Source organism: Stenella coeruleoalba (genome assembly GCF_951394435.1).
Source record: "Stenella coeruleoalba genome assembly, chromosome: 2".
NCBI lineage: Eukaryota > Metazoa > Chordata > Mammalia > Artiodactyla > Delphinidae > Stenella > Stenella coeruleoalba.
This window is the reverse complement of record NC_137147.1, coordinates 33,940,007-33,958,055: the sequence shown is the minus strand read 5'-3', so window position 1 is coordinate 33,958,055 and position 18,049 is coordinate 33,940,007. Positions and strand designations below refer to the sequence as shown.

The 18,049-nt window shown below is 52.6% G+C and overlaps 1 protein-coding gene across 3 annotated transcripts in view; it reads right to left on the bottom strand.

Annotated features, from left to right (window-relative positions):
- Nucleotides 1–315: 315 nt before the first annotated feature.
- The window catches only part of TMEM229B (transmembrane protein 229B), a 40,183-nt gene continuing 22,449 nt past the window's right edge, over nt 316–18,049 (bottom strand). Inside the window, exons 2-3 of one of the 3 annotated variants that reach the window (XM_079913401.1) lie at nt 15,069–15,250; nt 316–3,956 (exon numbers count right to left, since the gene is read on the bottom strand). In XM_079913401.1, the coding sequence (XP_079769527.1) occupies nt 3,439–3,956; nt 15,069–15,195 (645 nt within the window). In that variant the 5' untranslated portion in view covers nt 15,196–15,250 and the 3' untranslated portion in view covers nt 316–3,438. Of the gene's footprint in view, nt 3,961–15,064; nt 15,251–18,049 lie in introns of those variants that run through there. The other 2 variants (XM_079913399.1, XM_079913400.1) reach the window with 2 other exon arrangements.

Sequence of the window (18,049 nt, the reverse complement as noted above, 5' to 3'; positions counted from 1 at the left end):
CAGTAACCCACAGTCAACCTGGATACTGCCTGGGCCTCCCCATCTGCCCTGCAGCCTGGTCCCCAAGTTAGGACTGGACCAGATTATGATGGGGAGTCGGGGGTCGGCTGGAGAATTCAGGTTACCAGAGGTGGTCAGCACAGAGATCGTGGAAAGGACTGGTGGAGAATGCCACCTGCCCTCCCCACAGCATGGCCCCATCCAGCATGCTTCAGGACAGTGTGATGCCAGAGTGTGAAGGGCCTGGCCTCCAGCAGCTCCTAGGAAAGGGGCTCCAAAACAGAAGAAACAGAGATGGGTCAGAGCCAGTCCTGGAACACAAACACCGGTATATTTTGTGTGCATGAACGTGAAAAGAAAGAGACAAAGAGACCGATGGAGACAGAGCAGGCAGTGGGTGCACAAACCAGGCATGTATCCTTCCGAAGAGGTGTCATAGCTGGGAGACAGTCCCACCCGCCTCAAAGCCCCTTTTGTAGAGCAGGGACCTGCCGCTCCTCCAGGCCTGGGGTGGCCTCAGAGTGGAAGGTGCTTTCCCTGCCTTAGCCGTAAGCCCTCCAGGCCTGAGCCTCCCAATTTTCTGCATCCCCTGTGGTGGTGTCTGCATAGCCCAGAGCTCTATAAATCCAGGTTCTCCTAACTGACCCACTCAGTGGCTGCCTCCCCAGGAGACCCATGCAGAAAGCGAGGGACCAGGACAAAAGGACTTCATGGGCACTCCCTAGGTATTATTGCTGTGAATAAGCATAGACCATTGTGACTCACTGGCATGGTGGGGGGGGGGGGGACACGGCACAAGGGACAGGATGCCTAGCAGATGTCAGAAGCGATTCAACCATGCAGGGCAGCACATGGCGATCTGTGACTCAGAGATGCTGCCATGTCCTGTGGAGAGAGGCCCAGGACACCAGAGGTTCATAAAAAGTGAGCAGATTCTCTGCTTTGCAGGGCTGGGATTACTCCAAACTTTGAGTCCTTGGGCACTATGGGATTGGGGCCCTGAAGACACACGGATCCTGTGGTCAAGCTCCAGGTCATCACCTCCCTTTGCTAGGGGCTCTGTCCCCTACGAGGGAGAATAGGAGCCTCAGGGCACCTGGATGAAGCAGAAGTACAGTGCTCTGCACATTGCCAGGCAGGCAGGTTTACTCGGGGACCTCTCGCACTTGGGAGTTTTTGTAGGGCCCAGAGAGATAGTGCCAGGGAACAGACAGGGCAACCTCTGGAGCGGCCAGACCCAGTGGGCCACCCAAGGGCTTGCCCTGGCAGAGAATCATGGAGGCCTTGGGCTGGGAGACATCAACAAGCTGACCACCAGATTCTGTCGTGGAGGGGAGAGCAAAGGTGAGTAGTGTGGTCTAAGGGGCTTAGAGGGGTAGTGGGGTCCAGGAGACCGAGATAATGTGGATCAAGGGGAAAAGACCAAGGAAACAATTACTGACAGAACCGGGAACCAGACACTATTCTTCCTCTGGAATCCCCTCCACCTGTAGATGGAAAGCAATTGACCCCCACTGGAAGGCTGAACCCCTTCCAGAAGCCCCAAAGCCCTGGAATTGGGGCCACAGTAAAATCAAAGGTAGGGTTAACCCCTGCAGAATGTAGGTTGTGCCTAGACTGGAGGAGCCTGCCCAGGACATAGGGGCTGGGGATCGCCCTTCAAACTGTCCTGGACAGGGTCACTGCAGAACACAACCCTGCCAAAGGCAGAGTCTCCCAGCCTTTCTCCCAATCCAGGACACCGCCCCTGCCCACCCCCCGCATCCCCACCCTGGCCTGTGCCCTAGCTGGTGCTGTCTGCACAGTCTAGGTGGAGCAGTACAGCAAGAAGAGGAGATTCTCTCCACAGGTGGTATTATCACTTTTAATGTTCTATAAAAAGGGAAAGGCTGATTTCTACCTAAGAGTCATAGTGTGGTCAAGAAGAGACCATGTACCGTGGGAAAGGCTGTGTTCTGATGGACCCCTCCACTCAGGGAGGGGGCAGAGCTGGAAGTGGGCTGGAGTTAGGATTTCACCTGTCTACTTCCAGCAATGGACCTGTCACTGAGGAAGGCGGGGCAACCGAGAGGACAATGCCCATGAGCACGGCAGGGTTAATACTGTTTAAGGAGCAAGCTCAGTGGGTCAGCCTTTCTGGGAGGGCTGAGGACGGGGTAGCCCTGAGGAGGTTTTGCTGCAGGGCTGGGGCTATGGCAGAACCAGTACTGACCCATTCCCACTAAGGATGCTTCGAAGACCCTCCCAAAGCTGAAAGGCTCTCTCTTTCTCCCTCCCTCAGTCTCCATGACTCTCCACCACTGCATACATGCTCCTCTACCACCTAGAAAGCTAGACTGCCCCAGCTGGTTTGAAAATAAACCAGTCAGGTACCTTTACTGCCCAACTTCCCCCCTTCACACTGATTTGTCTCTAGGTCCCCACTGTGGATCCATGGGGCCCATGATGGCCTGACTCTGCGTTGGGGGTATCATTCGTTTTTAGCTACTGCAAGGAGGTGAGCACCAGGGGCCCTGCCACAATCCCCCAGACTGGGGCAGGTGGGGAGGCATAAGGGGGGACTTCTCAGGAATCGGGCCATTGACAATAGTGGAGGGAAGGCTGCAAGAGGGTGGGAGGGGTCTGCTCAGGGCTCTATCTCTGGCAGCTGCTGTGTTGCCTAGGGAGTTGTGGGTGGGGCAGGTGGGGTGCTTACATGGATAAAGGGGCTGCTAGTGGTAAAGGCTTTGAAAATAAGAGAAAAGGGGGAAATGCTGCCGAACACACAGGGATTGAAACCTCCAAAAGCCCAAGGTTGGTGGGAATCCAGCACCAGGGGGGGAGCCCCCGAAGGCCAAGGGATCAGCGTGGGACCCTGGGGGAGGGGAAAGGAGGCAAGGGAAGACCTCCCAGCCCTTGCAGACCAGCACTCCTGCCCAGCAGCCTCCTGGCTGCCCAGTCTCTTCTTAGGCTGCAGCTCAGCAGGCCCCTGGGGGAGGTATTGGTTGCAAGCAAGCACCTGAATATTGCCTAATGGAACCAGCTGAAGCCCAACTAAACCAGGTGAGAGGGAGGCAGGTGGCCCCCGCAACAGCCCAAAGCCTCCTCAGGCTTTGCCTCCCACCTTCTGCTCCACTCTGTGTCCCTTAGTCAGGACAGGGCCTGCTGCTTCCAAAGTCACCCACGTAGTCCCGTCCCTGTGTAGCCACAGGCCTCCCGCCCCTGAGCTGGGCTGAGATCCACAGACCCTACCCGAAGTGCCCCTGCCGCCTCCACACCCCGCCCCCAACGCCTGACCACGCCCCCAACGCCCGCCCACGGTGGCGGGGGGTGGGGCACGGGGGCTCCGTGTGCCCTACGGGGCAGGGCTTGTGCTGTACAGAGGGGGCAACCCTACCAGCTTGGTACCCTTGTCCACAGGATCCATGAGAGCCTCCCAGCCCACCCCCCTCCCCCAGCTCAGTCAGTCTTGACGTGGCCGTTGGCCAGGGCCAGGGGGCCGCTGGGCTCCCCGGGCTCGGCGTTCTTGTCAAAGCGGAGGCGGAGGGTGTTGCGGATGATGAACTGCTCCATGATGAGGGCCCCGCAGAACCAGGGCACGGCGTACTCCAGGGTGATGAGGCCCATGAAGTCAAAGTCGAACTGGGAGTAGTCCCAGGGGCAGGCGTTGAACTGGCGCAGGATGAAGCCGGTGGTGAACTCCCACAGGTAGGTCCAGAGCGTGTAGATGAGGCAGCGCACCAGCAGCGGGCAGCGGCCGCGCAGGCGCAGGTACATGCGCTCCACGATGAGGATGGACGTGCCGTAGATGAAGAGCGCCCACACGCTCGTGACCCCCGGGAACTTCCAGTTAAAGTTCACCACGAATTCCCAGGCCGCCGTGAACATCACCTCGCAGAAGTAGCCGTGGATGGCGTACAGGTACCAGCGGGACAGCGCCGTCAGGGGCTCGGCGGAAGCCATGGCGCTGACTGGGGCTGGCTGTTAGGGACGCAAAGGAGACACAAGTGAGGGAGGAGGCCCAGACTTGCCCGCCCCAAGTCTCTGGAGTGACCAGGGCGGAAGGGATTTCAAACCTGCCTCTACCTTTCTCTTCTAGTTACTCATCATACTCCTAACCCTATTCCATGTTCATTACTTTATTTCATATTCCTTACCTGAGCCAGGGAGGCATGAGAAATAAAAGGAGGAAAACAAACAGCCCCACTGGCTTCCTCTGAGAAACGCTACTCAAGTGCTACTTGGAGAGAGCTGTCTACTACCCTCTCTATAATAACTTCTTAGGATGATTGGTAGTCAGTGGAAGAGTACCCCCATTTCCAGGCTACTTGCTAATTTTTCACTAGGCCCATCTACTGGGGTCCCCATCTCTTCCCCCACTTCTTCTCAAACTCAGGTGAGTTCCACATCACTCATACTTCAAGTGAGCTCTTTCTAAGCAGCCCGTCACATGTGTCTTTTATGTGCGTGTATGTGAACCTATACATAACATAAAAGTTACCATTTTAACTGTTTTAAAGTATACACTGAAGTGATATTAAGTACATTCTCATTGTTGTGCAGTCATCACCACCATCCATCTCCAAAATGTTTCCATCATCCCAAACTGAAACTCCGAACTCATGAAACACTGTCTATCTCCCCATCCCCTCTCCAGCCCGCGGCAACCACTATTCTACTTTGTCTCTATGAATTTGACAACTCTAGGTATCTCGTTTAAGTGGAGTCATGCAGTATTTGTCCTGTTGTGACCGGCTTATGTCACTGAGCCTAACGTCTGCATGGTTCATCCATGTTGTAGCATGTGTCAGAATTTTCTTCCCTTTTTAAGGCTAAATAATATTCTGTTGTGATCTACCTAGATATATTTTGTGTGTCAATTCATCCATTAATGGGTGTTTCCACCTTTTGGCTATTATGAATAATGCTGCTCTGAACATGGGTGTACAAATATCTGTTCGAGTCCCTGCTTTCAGTTCTTTAGGGTATTTACCCAGAAGTGGAATTGCTGGATCATATGGTAATTCTGTTTTTATTCTCTGAGGAGTGGCCTTGCTGTTTTCTACAGCAGCTGTACCATATTACATTCGCACCAGCAATGCACAAGGGTTCCAATTTCTCCATATCCTTGCCAGCACTTATTTTCTGGTTTCGTGACGATGGCCATTCTAATGGGTGTGAAGTGGTTGCTCATTGTGGTCGCATTTGTTTTTAACTGCTCCATTAAGTGGGGTTTTGGTGTTTAGTTTCGATACTGAGAGGAAACCAGTGGGCTGACAGAGGAGAGAGTCCTCTCCTTTACTTCTCATTCCCTTCCAATCCTCTCTTTTAAACCCCACTGGCCTTCAAGGCCCCATCATGCTTCTCCGAAGACTGGCCTGGCCCTCCACCAGCGACTGTGTGGACCACTCATTTGACCCTTTACTCAATGCCACCCCTAGTTCCTATCCAACCAGCCTGTGTACTCCTTGATGGCAGCAGCTGTCTCCCGGTCCTCTGTTCTGTGGCCTTGGTACAGTCCTCCCCTGAGCAGGTGTTCTCTAAATGACACGTCATTTATGTGGAGGGTGGGGCGGGAGAGTTCAGGGTTATATCAAGAACGGGCAGGCAGAGCAGGAGAACAGGAACCCCAGCTGCCAGTGGACTCCAGGCTGACAGCTCTGGCAGTCCTCTCTCCGAGGTGGCAGAAGGGACAGAGGTTAACAAGATGACATTTGCAGTCTGCCCACCTGTCTGGGAATCCCAGCCTTACGTTTCAGCTAAAGCAGACCTAGTCACAATAATGCCTACCCATGCACATTGCTTGGTGGTCTTCCAATCACTTTCATTCACATTTTGTCATTGGTTCTTACTAAATTAAGACTCGTGTGAAGGGCAGGTAGTTTGACTTCCATTTTTTAAGAGAGGTAGTTGAAGCTCAGAGAGAAGTCATTTGCCCCATATCCCAGGGCCACTGAATGGAAGACGTGAGACTAGAATCCGTATCTTTTGATTTCGACTTCAAAACTCATCATACTTCAGCCATCTCCTAGACATGCGTGCCTAATGTCACTCCCCTGCTCAAAAACATTCAATGGTTCCCCATTTGCTAATGAAACGCTGCAGTGTCGTTGGCCTGGCATTCAAGACTCTCCCTGATCTCACTCCAATCTACTTTTTCAGCCTAATTCTCACAGTCCAGCTCTCCGCGTCTTACCACCATCCCATCTAATGTGTTTTATGTGCCTTTCTCCTCTTGCCTCCACAAGTACAAACCCAGCTTACAGGTTACCTTCAGAACAAAATCTTTTTCATCCTCCCAACCACAAATCCTTTCTTCCTCCCCTGAATATCCACAGCATGTACTCTGTCTCTCTTTGGTACAGATGATTTTGTTTCACTGTTGATGACTTTCAGTCCCCAGCCAAACAGCTTTCCTGTGTTCTACACCTATTTACCCCACTCCTTCCCGAACACCTCCACCTAAGTGTCACATAGGCACCTCATGTTCCTTTCCCAAATCAAACTCATTATCTTCTCTCCCAATATCTCCTATGACCCCCATCATTTGTTTTCTTTTTCTTTTGGAAATTAGAACACTTTGTGCAATGTTTTGGTCCACTCTTAGCTTCTTTTTTCTTTTTAAATTATGCAATTAAAGGAGCACCCAGCACACAACTCAACACAGAGAGTGTGGGAGGACCGGCCAGTGATAGGAGCCCAGGCCTCTGGCCTCAGGCTCGAGCTCCCCTCGCTGCTCCGGCCATGGCACCGAACAGCAGCCCCTCAGGGCCCGGGAGGGGGAAGGGGGAAGGCAGTTCCAGCCCCAGCAGCTTTCCCGTCCCTACTGGTGCCCTACTGTCAGCGTGTCTTGTCCCACACCTGTGGCCGGGAGGGGACCGCTTGTCCTCTGTCCAGCAGAAGGTGTGGTCACCTTCCCTTGCTGCGAAGCGAGTACGGAGGGCCTCCCACCGGAGTTGCCGCCTCAGGCCAGGTCACCCAGGTCCACCTCAGGGATCGTATGACCCCCATCTTTTTTTTTTTTTTTTTTTAATGTTGCCTTCACAAAGGAGGTAAAGCCTGGGCTGTGTTTTGTTTTTTTTTTTAAAGAAGATGTTGGAGGTAGGAGTTTATTAATTTATTTATTTATTTTTGCTGTGTTGGGTCTTCGTTTCTGTGCAAGGGCTTTCTCTAGTTCTGGCAACTGGGGGCCACTCTTAATCGTGGTGCGCGGGCCTCTCACTATCGCGGCCTCTCTTGTTGTGGAGCACAGGCTCCAGACGCGCAGGCTCAGTAGTTGTGGCTCACGGGCCTAGTTGCTCCGCAGCATGTGGGATCCTCCCAGACCAGGGCTCCAACCCGTGTCCCCTGCATTAGCAGGCAGATTCTCAACCACTGCGCCACCAGGGAAGCCCTGACCCCCATCTTGATTAATGGTACCACCATGCACCCAGTTAGCAGAGAGAGGTCATTCTTGCTTCCTCTGCCACTTCCCCCCTTTAATCTGAACTCCCTGAAAGTAAGGACTTTGATTCAGCACTGCATCCCCAGGTGCCTAGAATAGTGCCTCGCACACAGTAAGCATTCAGTTCAAGAGTGAAGACATTCTTGGGACTTCCCTGGTGGTCCAGTGGTTGAGTCAGTCTTACTGTGCAGGGGACACTGGTTCGATCCGTGGTCGGGCAACTAAGCCCATACGCGCAATGAAGAGCCCGTGCACTGCAACGAAAGATGCTGTGCGTGTCACAACTGAGACCCGACGCAGCCAATAAATAAATATATACATTAAAAAAAAAAGAATGAAGACATTCCTATCACTCAGCAATTGCTACATAACAAATCATCCCCAAACTCAATGGCTTAAATAAACTCTCATTTATTATTACAACTCACGTGCCTATGGGTTGGCAGATCTTGGCTGGCCTCAGTCACAAGGCTGTGAGTCATCTGGGGGCTCTGTCCTATGCTTGGCTGGGATGGCTCTGCTCCACTTGCCTCTTGTCCTTCTTCTGGGCCTAGTGGACTAGCCCTGGCAAGGTCTTCTCATGGCAAGGGCGGAGGCCCAAGAGCGAGCAACCCCACTGCACCGGTGCTTTTCAATACTAGTTAAGTTGTTAAGTCACACCCACTAACATCTTGTTGGCCCAAGCAAGTCACATGGCAAAGCCACCAAGTCAGCCATTAACGCCTATCCTTTCTACCTCTTAAACATCTTTGAAATCCATCTCCTCCTCGTCATTCCTGTTTCTCATTCCTGCTCTAGTTCAAGCCCCATCATCTCTCACCTGGATGACTCCAATGGTCTCTTACTTAGCCAGTCTCCCAGCCTTGCATTGCTCCTTTCAATTTACTCATCACTACTGTGAAAGCGTGTATAGAAACAGCAGTCTTTCTAAAATGCACATCCAGTGTTTCTCCCCACTTAAAGCCCATTAGTGGATCTCTAACATCTACAGAGTAAGGCTCAACCCCTAGGCATGACTGGCAAAGCCCATCGTGATCCACTTCTGCTTCGGAGCCTGTCCTCCCGATCTCTCCATTGCTGTTTTTGCTACTTGGGGTGCCCTTCCCCCAACCATGGCCTGCGAAGCCATAATCCTTCAAGATCCAGCTCTTCTGTGAAGACTTTCCTAAACACCTGCAACCCTGGAGCTGTCCATTGCCCTGTCCACCTCTGCACCCCGTTCACTGCTGTGATAACAGCGTTCAGCTTTGCCATGATTCCTCTGGAGGCCAGCACCAGTAGCCACCTGATGAATGTTTAATACAACATTAAGAGAAAAAAGCAGGATTCAGAGTGGAATGCTGAGTATGATTTTGAGTTTGCAAAGGCATACACACATGTAAATATACAAAAAATTTAGCCACAATCATCTCTAGATGGTGACATCATAAGTGATTTTTATTTCCATCTTTATACTTTTCTGTAGACTCTAAAATTTTTTTCTAACTAGTATGTATAATTTTAAAAAAATAATGGTATCTTAAAAACATTTGTTTTTGTTTGTTTGTTTGTTTTATTTTCTTTTTTTGGCCACGCAGCATGTGGGATCTTAGTTCCCCAACCAGGGATTGAACCCGCACCCCCTGCAGTGGAAGCACGGGGTCTCAACCACTGGACCACCAGGGAGGTCCCTTAAAACTATTTGTTGAATGACTGTATATCAATCATCTTAGCACCTTGTCTATAGAAGATGCTCAGTAAATTTGCCAGACAAATGAACTTAAGGAAACCTGAAATTGTGTAAAATTAACACCCATTCTTCCCTCCTGAGCCATGCCCAACAACACACCATGACTCACAGGTGTGAATGGTGTGTAGGGTTAAGTGCAGGGGCTCCAGATGCTAACTGCCTGGGTTTGTGTTGTGGACGATAACACCCCCCACCTGTGGGATCTAGGGCACACTACCTGACCTCTCTGTCTCAGATTCCTTATAAGTGAAGTGAGAATAAGAGTAACCACCTCTGAGGGTTACAGTGAGAATGAACGAGCCAGGAGACATCCACTACTAGGGATACAGCAAATGCTCAAGAAAAGATGGCTTTCATTTCTGGCACAGAGCCAGGATTCCTGGTCAGCGTCTCCCTCCCACCTGTGGCAGGGTCCTTCTGCCCCTGTCCTCACTAGCAGCCGGGCAGCCTTCTGTGCCAAGCAAGTCAGGTCTTCACCTCCACCCAGAGCACTAACCCGGCAGCCAGGCTACCCGTGAAAACAGTAATCACACATACAGCCCATGGAACAAAAACTCCGCTGAGGAGAATCGAAGTGAGCTTCCGGCTCCCGTGTGGCTGAGGAGGTGTGATGAAAGGGGAGGGGTCTCAGAACCAGCCCTGTGAGGGCCTGGCTTTAAAAGACGCGTGAGTGAAAGGGCCAGCATTCCTGGCACAGTTTCTCAAGCTCTAGTTTTATGCTGAACTCCCAACAGGTTGCTAAGCTCTGCCCAGAACAGAGCTTGGGCTCCGGGGAAACACAGAGCAGCGAGGAGGGGTCCGCAGTCCGAGGTGGGTGGACAGTGGTGGCCTGGAGACCCCTCTGCCTCCTGCCCGACTCAGGGTCCTCTGAACGCAGGTCTGTCCACCTGACAGGCACCCGTAGCCCTGGCCCCTCTGTCCCCCAGGATCCGGAGAAGGGACTTCTTCAGATGTGCCCTTCAGCAGCCTCATGTAACTGGTGGAGTCATCACTCTGGTCAGTCCCCTCCTTGATGCTGATTTTAAAACCCTACTCTCCTTGCCTCTTGGTCTGATCTTTTGGGGGAGGCCAAGAATGGTTTCCCAGTCGGTTACAGATCAGAGGCTCCAGCCACGCCCACACCCCCGGAGCAGGTGACTTGGAAGAGTTGGACACCCAAACCCTATGGAGCAGAAGCAAGATTAAAGGAGTGGCTGTCAAAGGGAGAGAGGGCAAGTGCCGAACAGAAGAGAGGGTGTGGGGAGAGAGAACAGGGCGAGCCCGAGGCCTGGATTCTGGTTTTAGAATCTCTGTGCCTGGAAGAACATGGGTAGGTGGAGGGGAAGCATACCTAGGTGAGGTCAGGTCGTGTCTGAGGAGACCTGGACTGGTCCACGGAAGATGAATGGGGAAGAGCAGGCGGGAGCCAGGAGGCGGGGGTGAGGACAGGGGCGGGGACGTGAGACAGTGTCGTCAGGTGGGATGGCAGCTCACACTGTGATGGGACAGATGCTAAAATTAAAGGCAGGCATTGGCCTGGGTGGATTTTCAGAACTCCACTCCCCAAACCCACTTCTAATAGTCACCGGAGCTGTGCCTGAACTTTGAGCTAGGACAGGCTCCCCTCCCTCTGCTGGGCCCAACAGCCTCCATCCCTGCCTGGCCTCCCCCAACCTGAGCCCGTTGCCCCAGACCCTTCCAGTTCCTCCTTGTTGAGCCCTGGGATCGGAGCCCCGGGTCTACCTGCATCAAGGGGAACCAGCAGTTCACGGGATGTTGCTTCTTTCTCCTGGTGACAGACATAACCATCCTGAGGACCATGACACAAAGATGGGACAGCCCAGGAATGAAAACTCAGGGTGGAGTAGAGAGGAGAGCGTGGGCAAGACTGAAGGCAGAGAAAAGAATCTGCAGAGCAGTGGATGGCTTCTCAAGCGGGATTTTAGGGAACAACACTCAAGTACAAGAGCCCTCATGTGTGATGACAGAGCCAGGCACACGGAGTCCCAGCAAAGGGCCAGAGCCCGAGGCGAGTCATCAGGACACGGCACTGCCCCGCCAAGGAGACAGGTGGGGGAGGGGGAGGGTTGGCTTTCAGAGCCCTGCTCCCTAGGAGTAGCTCACCTGCTGCTCTTGGAACCCGCCGGGCTATTCCTTAGGGTGACAGAGAGCAGAGTGAGCAGTTGAGAGGAGCGAAGAGAATGCCATCAAAGTCCAAGACAGGCTGGAGGCAAAACCGGATGGGATGATTGCTCTTGGTTTTGCCAAAACCCCCCATCTTGTAGCATCTTAACTTCCTGGAACAACACTGACAACTCTGGGAATTTTTGTCCAGAGGAGCGTCTTGCTAGAAAATCAGGATTCCCCTTCCATGCAGACAGGCTGGGCAAGCCTTCCTCTTTCACCTCATTTACTTCCCAAATTTCACTCCCCATCCCTAGGCAACAAAACCATTACAGTTACTTAATACCACTGCTCTGGGGAGATGCACAGGCCTTCCAGGGGTCTCTGAGGACAAGGCATTGGGGACACAGCTTGAGCAACCCTGAGTGCAGTCTCCTGGTGGGGTAGTGGAATTAATGAGGGGTGGGCGGTCGCCCTTACCTCTGGGTGCCAGATGCAAGTTCTGAAACAGTCCTGAGCCTCCCCTGTGGTCATGAGGTTGAGGGGGAGGAAAACATGGGCTTGCTTCAGGGCCAGAAGGGAAGCAAGTGAGGGAAGATACCGGTGGTCACTGGCTTGCCCAAATACCATAGAGTTCCACCCTCTCTTGCTGTGGGCGTCCCCCCAGGAAAGCTCCCTGGGCTGGTCCTCCTGCCACTTCCCAAGTCACAGTAATAATCAGGCACTCTTCTCAGTACTTCCCATGTACTAACGCAGATAATCTTCAAGCCCATTTCACAGATGGGGAATTCGAGGCAGAGAAAGGCTAGAAAATTAGCTTAAGTTCTTACAGCTCCACGAGGCAGAACTGGGATTCGAACCCAGCTCCAGAGCCTTCACTCCCAGTCAGCACATCGCACTGTTCTTGAGGCTGACTACAGGCTCCTTTGAGGGCACTACCGTTTTCTGAGTTTCTGCTTGTGGAAGGCTGAGATGGTATATGGGGAGACAACAGGAAGCAAGAAGGATGTGAGCTTCTCGGTAGATCATCAGCGAAGCCCAGAACCGGTGTCAGAGCTCCTGAAGGCTCTCAGTCTATTCTGAGAGGCCAAGTTCTGTTCTGAAGCCACGTTCTGGCAGCGTCCACACGAAGATCCTCCAGGGTCACGGCTGACCCTCACAAGACCATGGCAGCAGCCACCCCTTTGGACCTTACGGCACGTGCCATTCAAAGACCTCTCACCAGGACACACGTTACCCAGAGTCTCCCCGATGGCCAGCCTGCCCCAAAGCTGCCGGGAATCTCAGACGCCCCAGCCCTGCCACGGAAATGCCAGCCAAGAGCAGCGGCCAGCGTGCAGGCTGCCCAGAGAAGCCCTGTGCCTGCAGCAGCGACAGCAGCCGGAGTAGCAGAACCGTGCAGGGCAGCCGGCCGGGGAGGATTTCGGACAGCCTCAGATGCTGAGCAAATCCCAGCTGGCAGGTGCAGCGGGGGCAAGTGGGCTTGGGGAACGGAGTCAGCCTGGCACCGAGGCTTACCAGGGCTCAGGCAGCAAAGGGCAGCCTGCGGGTGGGGACTGCAGGACCCTTCCCAGACTTTACACGGCTGCCTCTCTGTTGTCATTCAGATCTCAGCTCAACCCACACCCCTCAGAGGAATCTCTGATCCAAAACAGCCTCCCCGTCACCCACATCATCCCATTTTAGTCTTAGCGCTTTCACTTTCCGATATTTCGCTACTTGTTCATTGTCTGTCTCCCCCAATTGGAGTGAAAGTTCCACAAGGGCAGGGCTCTGCCTTGTTCACTGCTGGGTAACTAGTGCTTAGAACAGTGCCTGGCAGTAAGACCCACTGATACCTGTGAATGAATGGATTGATGAATGAATGAATGAATGGGCCCAAACAGGCGCAGGCCCTTAAACACTGATGAGAGCAGGTATAAAGAGCTAAAGAGCTCAGCCTTTCTCTTCTCCTCTTTCTTAGGAAATATAGCCTTTAAATTTTTTTTATATCTAGCATTTTAAAATGTCTTTCTTTTTCCTGATTACAAAAGTGACATTTGCTCACAGTTGAAATTTAAACACTGCAGAAAGGAATGATATAGAAAGCAAGTCCCCAATCATCCCACATCTTAGAGAAAATCACTTTTAGTGGTATGTGGTATACTCATTGAGATTTAATTTAGTTTTAAAAGAAACAAATCCATGCATCATAGAAAGAAAAGGCATTCATAATTCCAGCAAACTAGCAGCCATTATCATTGCCCCTTTGCGATCTTTTCTCATGTGTTTATTTTACAAGTTACCATAATGTACTTATCCTGTAACCTGACACTTTCACTCATTACATCATAATCAATTTTTCCAAGTTGTCATATATCCTATGTTCTCCTTATTATAATGGCTGTGTAATATTCCACCAAGTGGAAATCTATAATTTACTTAACCTAGGTGTTCAACAAAGGGAGAACAACTGTTTCCCATTTCTACTCTGACAATGACACCACAAGAACATCTTTCTTATGCCTGTAACAAGAGAATTCAGCCCTTTTCTTTGCTGGAACTATTTCCTAAAGAAAGATTTCTTAATGAACAATTCTACAAGTGGTATCACTGAACAAAAGGGTAAAACTGTTTTAAGGCTGACGATGTAGGTTGTTCTGGGGAATTCTGTGTAATGCAGGAAATAGGTCTGAGTCACCGCGTTCCCACAGTGGCCTCCACGACCATCTCTCTACCCCCCACCCCACTCCCACAGTCCAGGCTCTCTCACACCACCCCGGCTATAAATCAACTCGGTAACACACTTCCTGAAAGACCCTCCAATCACAAACTGATTTTGCAAGCCTCGGTTGACTGAAAAATTGATTCTAGCCTTGAGTTTTAAACTCTCAACTAGCAGTGGAGTCAGGATCTATCTAAAGCTGAGAAATACCTGGTTACCCTTTCCCTCTCTGCAAACTCCTACATAGAAGCTAAGGGCTCTGGGCTCCCATGGACCAGTCCAACAGCTCCTAAACTTGTCCGAGTACCAACCCACCAGCGCTCCCTGCCCTGGTTTCCAGGGGAGCTCTCTGCCTGCCGGCCCCCAGTCCCACAGTGGGACTGTCTGTCCTCTTCAGACAGAACAGCCTTTAGGCCGGACAGCCTCTGGGGCTTGGGAGAGCAGCCAACTGTCATTTTTTTAAAGCATCATCAAGGAAAAGCCAGAGGCCGAGGCTGGAAAGAAAGGCTATGTGAGGACAGGTGAGACTCCCCAGCCAGGGGGCCCCTCGCCCTACATGCCGCTCCTCTGGACTGAGGAGGAGATATGGCTGAAACATGGCAGAAGCAGCAGAGAACTTGCTCCTCTTGACCCCCTGGTGGCCACGCTTATGGCAGCTAAGGCACCACAAAGCCTTCACCATCCAGTGCCCTGGATGCTCTACCCAAGGCCGCACAAACCACTCATGGCTTCTGGGCAGAGTCTGAGAGCCTAGGTGAGATCCAGTTCCCACTGCACAGAGGTGAAGCCCAGGGCCCAAAGCACCCATGAGCATACAGATAAGAAAGAGAACTGGGGAAGATGCCATCTCCTAAGTGCTGGGTGTCTCACATCACTCATGTCAGCCCACCTGGGTCTGACCCAGTTCTTAGAGGCCATGTGGCTATACAATGGCTCTAGCATGTGACACAGCCTGAAACTGCTGGAAAACCCCCTCCCATTCCAGGACCATAGCCCTGTGACAGGCCCTTGGACCGGAAGCAGGCTCAGGACTGGAACCTTCAGGCCTGTGCCCATGCTGCTGAGGCAGGAAGGGCCAGGGATCCCCTGGGAGCCAGTAACGTACTCACTTATCACACCCTTGAGTGCGCGGCTCCGAACAGACATCAGGATCACTGTCCAGGAGTGTCCCGGGTTAACCTTTGTCCCGGTGCCTGGCTGGGCCTCGGTGCCATTCTCAACAGTGTGGGCAAGCATCAGCCCCAGGGCTCAGCTGATCCTCGGCTAGTGGATGGGTGGCTTCCATTTGTCCCTGGAATTAAAGAGGAGGAGTTCATTAGCTTAAACTATCCCCAGCTCCGAGCCACCAGGCCAGCCAGAGAGGCGGCCTCGAGGCAAACACCACAGCTCCGGGCTCCAGGCTCAGCACCTGACACTCATCACACCCAGGCCATGGGGCGTCTCCTGGAGCCTGCCACCTCCTCTCTGCCATCCTGCTTGCCCAGGTCTGGTTAATCCGGAGATGAGAGCCTGGAACGGATCCCAGGCAGTTCACACGGGGGCTAATAGGACTCGGTGCTTCTTGTGCCACGAGTGAAGTGTGTGCACACTTGTAAATCTGAGCAGGGATATAATTTTAGAATCCAGCTCCATTCTCAATTTAGCTTCAAATTACACTCTCACCTTCCCCCTGTAGTGGGTACATCTGTTCTCAAGGGCGGTCAAGAACCTCACGGAAGACAGACGATGTAGAGCATTTGTTTTAGCCTTTGGGGAGCCAAGCACAACTGCACGTGCAAAAGCAAGCACACCGACAAAACGTGTGCTAAAACCCTCCGCCCGCAATCCCACTGCCTCCTATTTATTTCACTTTATTATTTTATTATTGTTGTCGAGACCCTTCCTATTAACATCGGTAATTGACTATAAGCTGATATAAATCTGACTTTATAATGCCCCTTGCCACATACATATTTTTAATAGAGCCCTAAGACTTGACCATCTGATAGAGACTTCGACATTTTTTTTGCTTTAATATGAAGGTGCTGAAGCTTCCCTGAAAATCCCTTGGATAAACTGTACCTTCTGCACGAGCCCAGGGACAGAGATCAGATCCAGCCCAGCCCTACAGAGGGACGGACCGGCTGCTCAGAAGCTGAGAATAGTGTGTGACCGGCGGAGGGAACTGCCCCCATCCCCCAGTGGACGACCAAGCAGGGTGGGCCACAGAGGCACCACCCTGCGCTGATGCCCATGGCCACCCTCCTCCCTCCCCCAACCCCCCAGGCTCTCTGAGCAGGGGTGACTCGGGCCTTTGCTCCCGAAGGTGACAACTTGCGAGGCAGCAGGGGAGCCAAGAGAAGTGAAAGTGCAGGGCTTGGGGACCTGAAATTCACTGTGTGCACCTGTGCTTGCAGGCAGGGAGGGCATGCACCCCCGGGTCTCTCCCCTGGGCCTCTGCACTGAGAGAAGTGAAGGACAGAGTGGGTGAAGTGCTGCGGGCTGCTGTGCTCTCCTGGCCTCTGTCCCTCCCCAGCTCCTCCACAAACAGGAGCCCTCAACCCTGCCCCACCCGTCCCCACCCCTCCCTTCTCCCAGCCTGCCGGGCCATGGGCAGGGATCACCCTGGAACATACCTATCAGGGGCATGTCCAGCGCGCCCTCCATCTCCAGCACCACCGTGACCCTGTGCCTGGGGAGTTCGATCCCCCCACGGGCACTTCCCCTTCTCTGGGCCCTAAGCAGGCCGCATTAACAGCACTAGTCAAAACCCAACAGAAACAGAAACCAAAGCCCACATCCTGGCAGCACAGCCTGCTGGTCGCCACGGTTAGCCCTGGGAGCCCGAGGCTGGTTAGGCTGCCGCCCTGGCAGATGAAGCGTGGCAGTCAGAACAGGCTCCCTCCTGGGGCCAGCCTCATGCTGGACACCTCCTGCTTCCTGGTCTGCAGGCTCTTCCCCCAGGGGAAGAGCTGGACGAGGAGGTGATGGGGTCCCACCTCTGCCTCCAAGTGCACAAGCTGTCCCCAGACCCCTCTGACACCCTCGGGCCCCTTAGACCGGGTCCCACGGTGTAGAGGGCATGAGGCTCCCTTGAGGACAGCATGACCTGAACCAGAAGTTTTTGGAGTAGAGGAATGTGTGAAGAGCCCTTATACAACTAACATGTGGTAGTACTTGTACTTTTTCAAGTATATGACCTCTCATAATTCTCCCCAGACTCCTGCAGGGAAGGCAGGAATTATCCTACCTCCCCACCCCCACCCTGTCCCCAGCCCTGCTGCATTTTAAAGATGAAAACACTGAGCCTCAGGATATTAAGAGATTAGGCTAAATCCATACATTTGATTCAAACCCTGGTCCTCGGGCTCCAGAGTCGCCCCTCTTGCCGTATAGCATACCTTCAAAGTGCTTTCCATCCCAATCTCATTCTCAAGGCACACATCTGCATGCACTCATCCTTCATTCGGTGTAATCTACTTAGTCCATCCTGTAAGCAGCTTATTTGTAAACGTACAGCCAAGTCCGTCCAGCTTCTCCTTCAACATGTCCCAATGCCCCAGAAGCTTGAAGGGGCAGAGACTACCGTGCAATTTCAAGCCCTCTCTAACTGCCCTCCTCTGCAGCCCACCATACCCACTCCTCCTTTGAGACCCTGCCCCCTCTTCATTCCTTTGTGATGCCATCCTCCCACAGCCCCCCAGGTATTCCATCACTGATGTTCCCACAGGACTCTGAACAGCCTCCTATTGAAACATATTGCCCCATCTTAAAATGATTATGTGTCTGTTTCCCCCTCCACATGATGAATTCCTTGAGACCATGAAACTTCTGTTGGATGGAGGGACAAGCAAGGTAGAGAAGGATCCAACTAAATTACTGGGTGATTGCAACATCCAGTGTTATTAACCAAACATAATGATGTCTGGTGTTCTCTAATTTTTAGGCCACCATCATGGAAGGGTTCTCTCCCACAAAGCACCATAAATGTTGGTTTACAATGGGCAGGGCTGTCTCCGGAGACCAGGGAAGAAAGGAGGGTCCTCGCTATCCTTTCTCCCACCTCCAAGAGCCATCACCCAGGCTGAGAGGTGAGGATAGATGGGGTGAG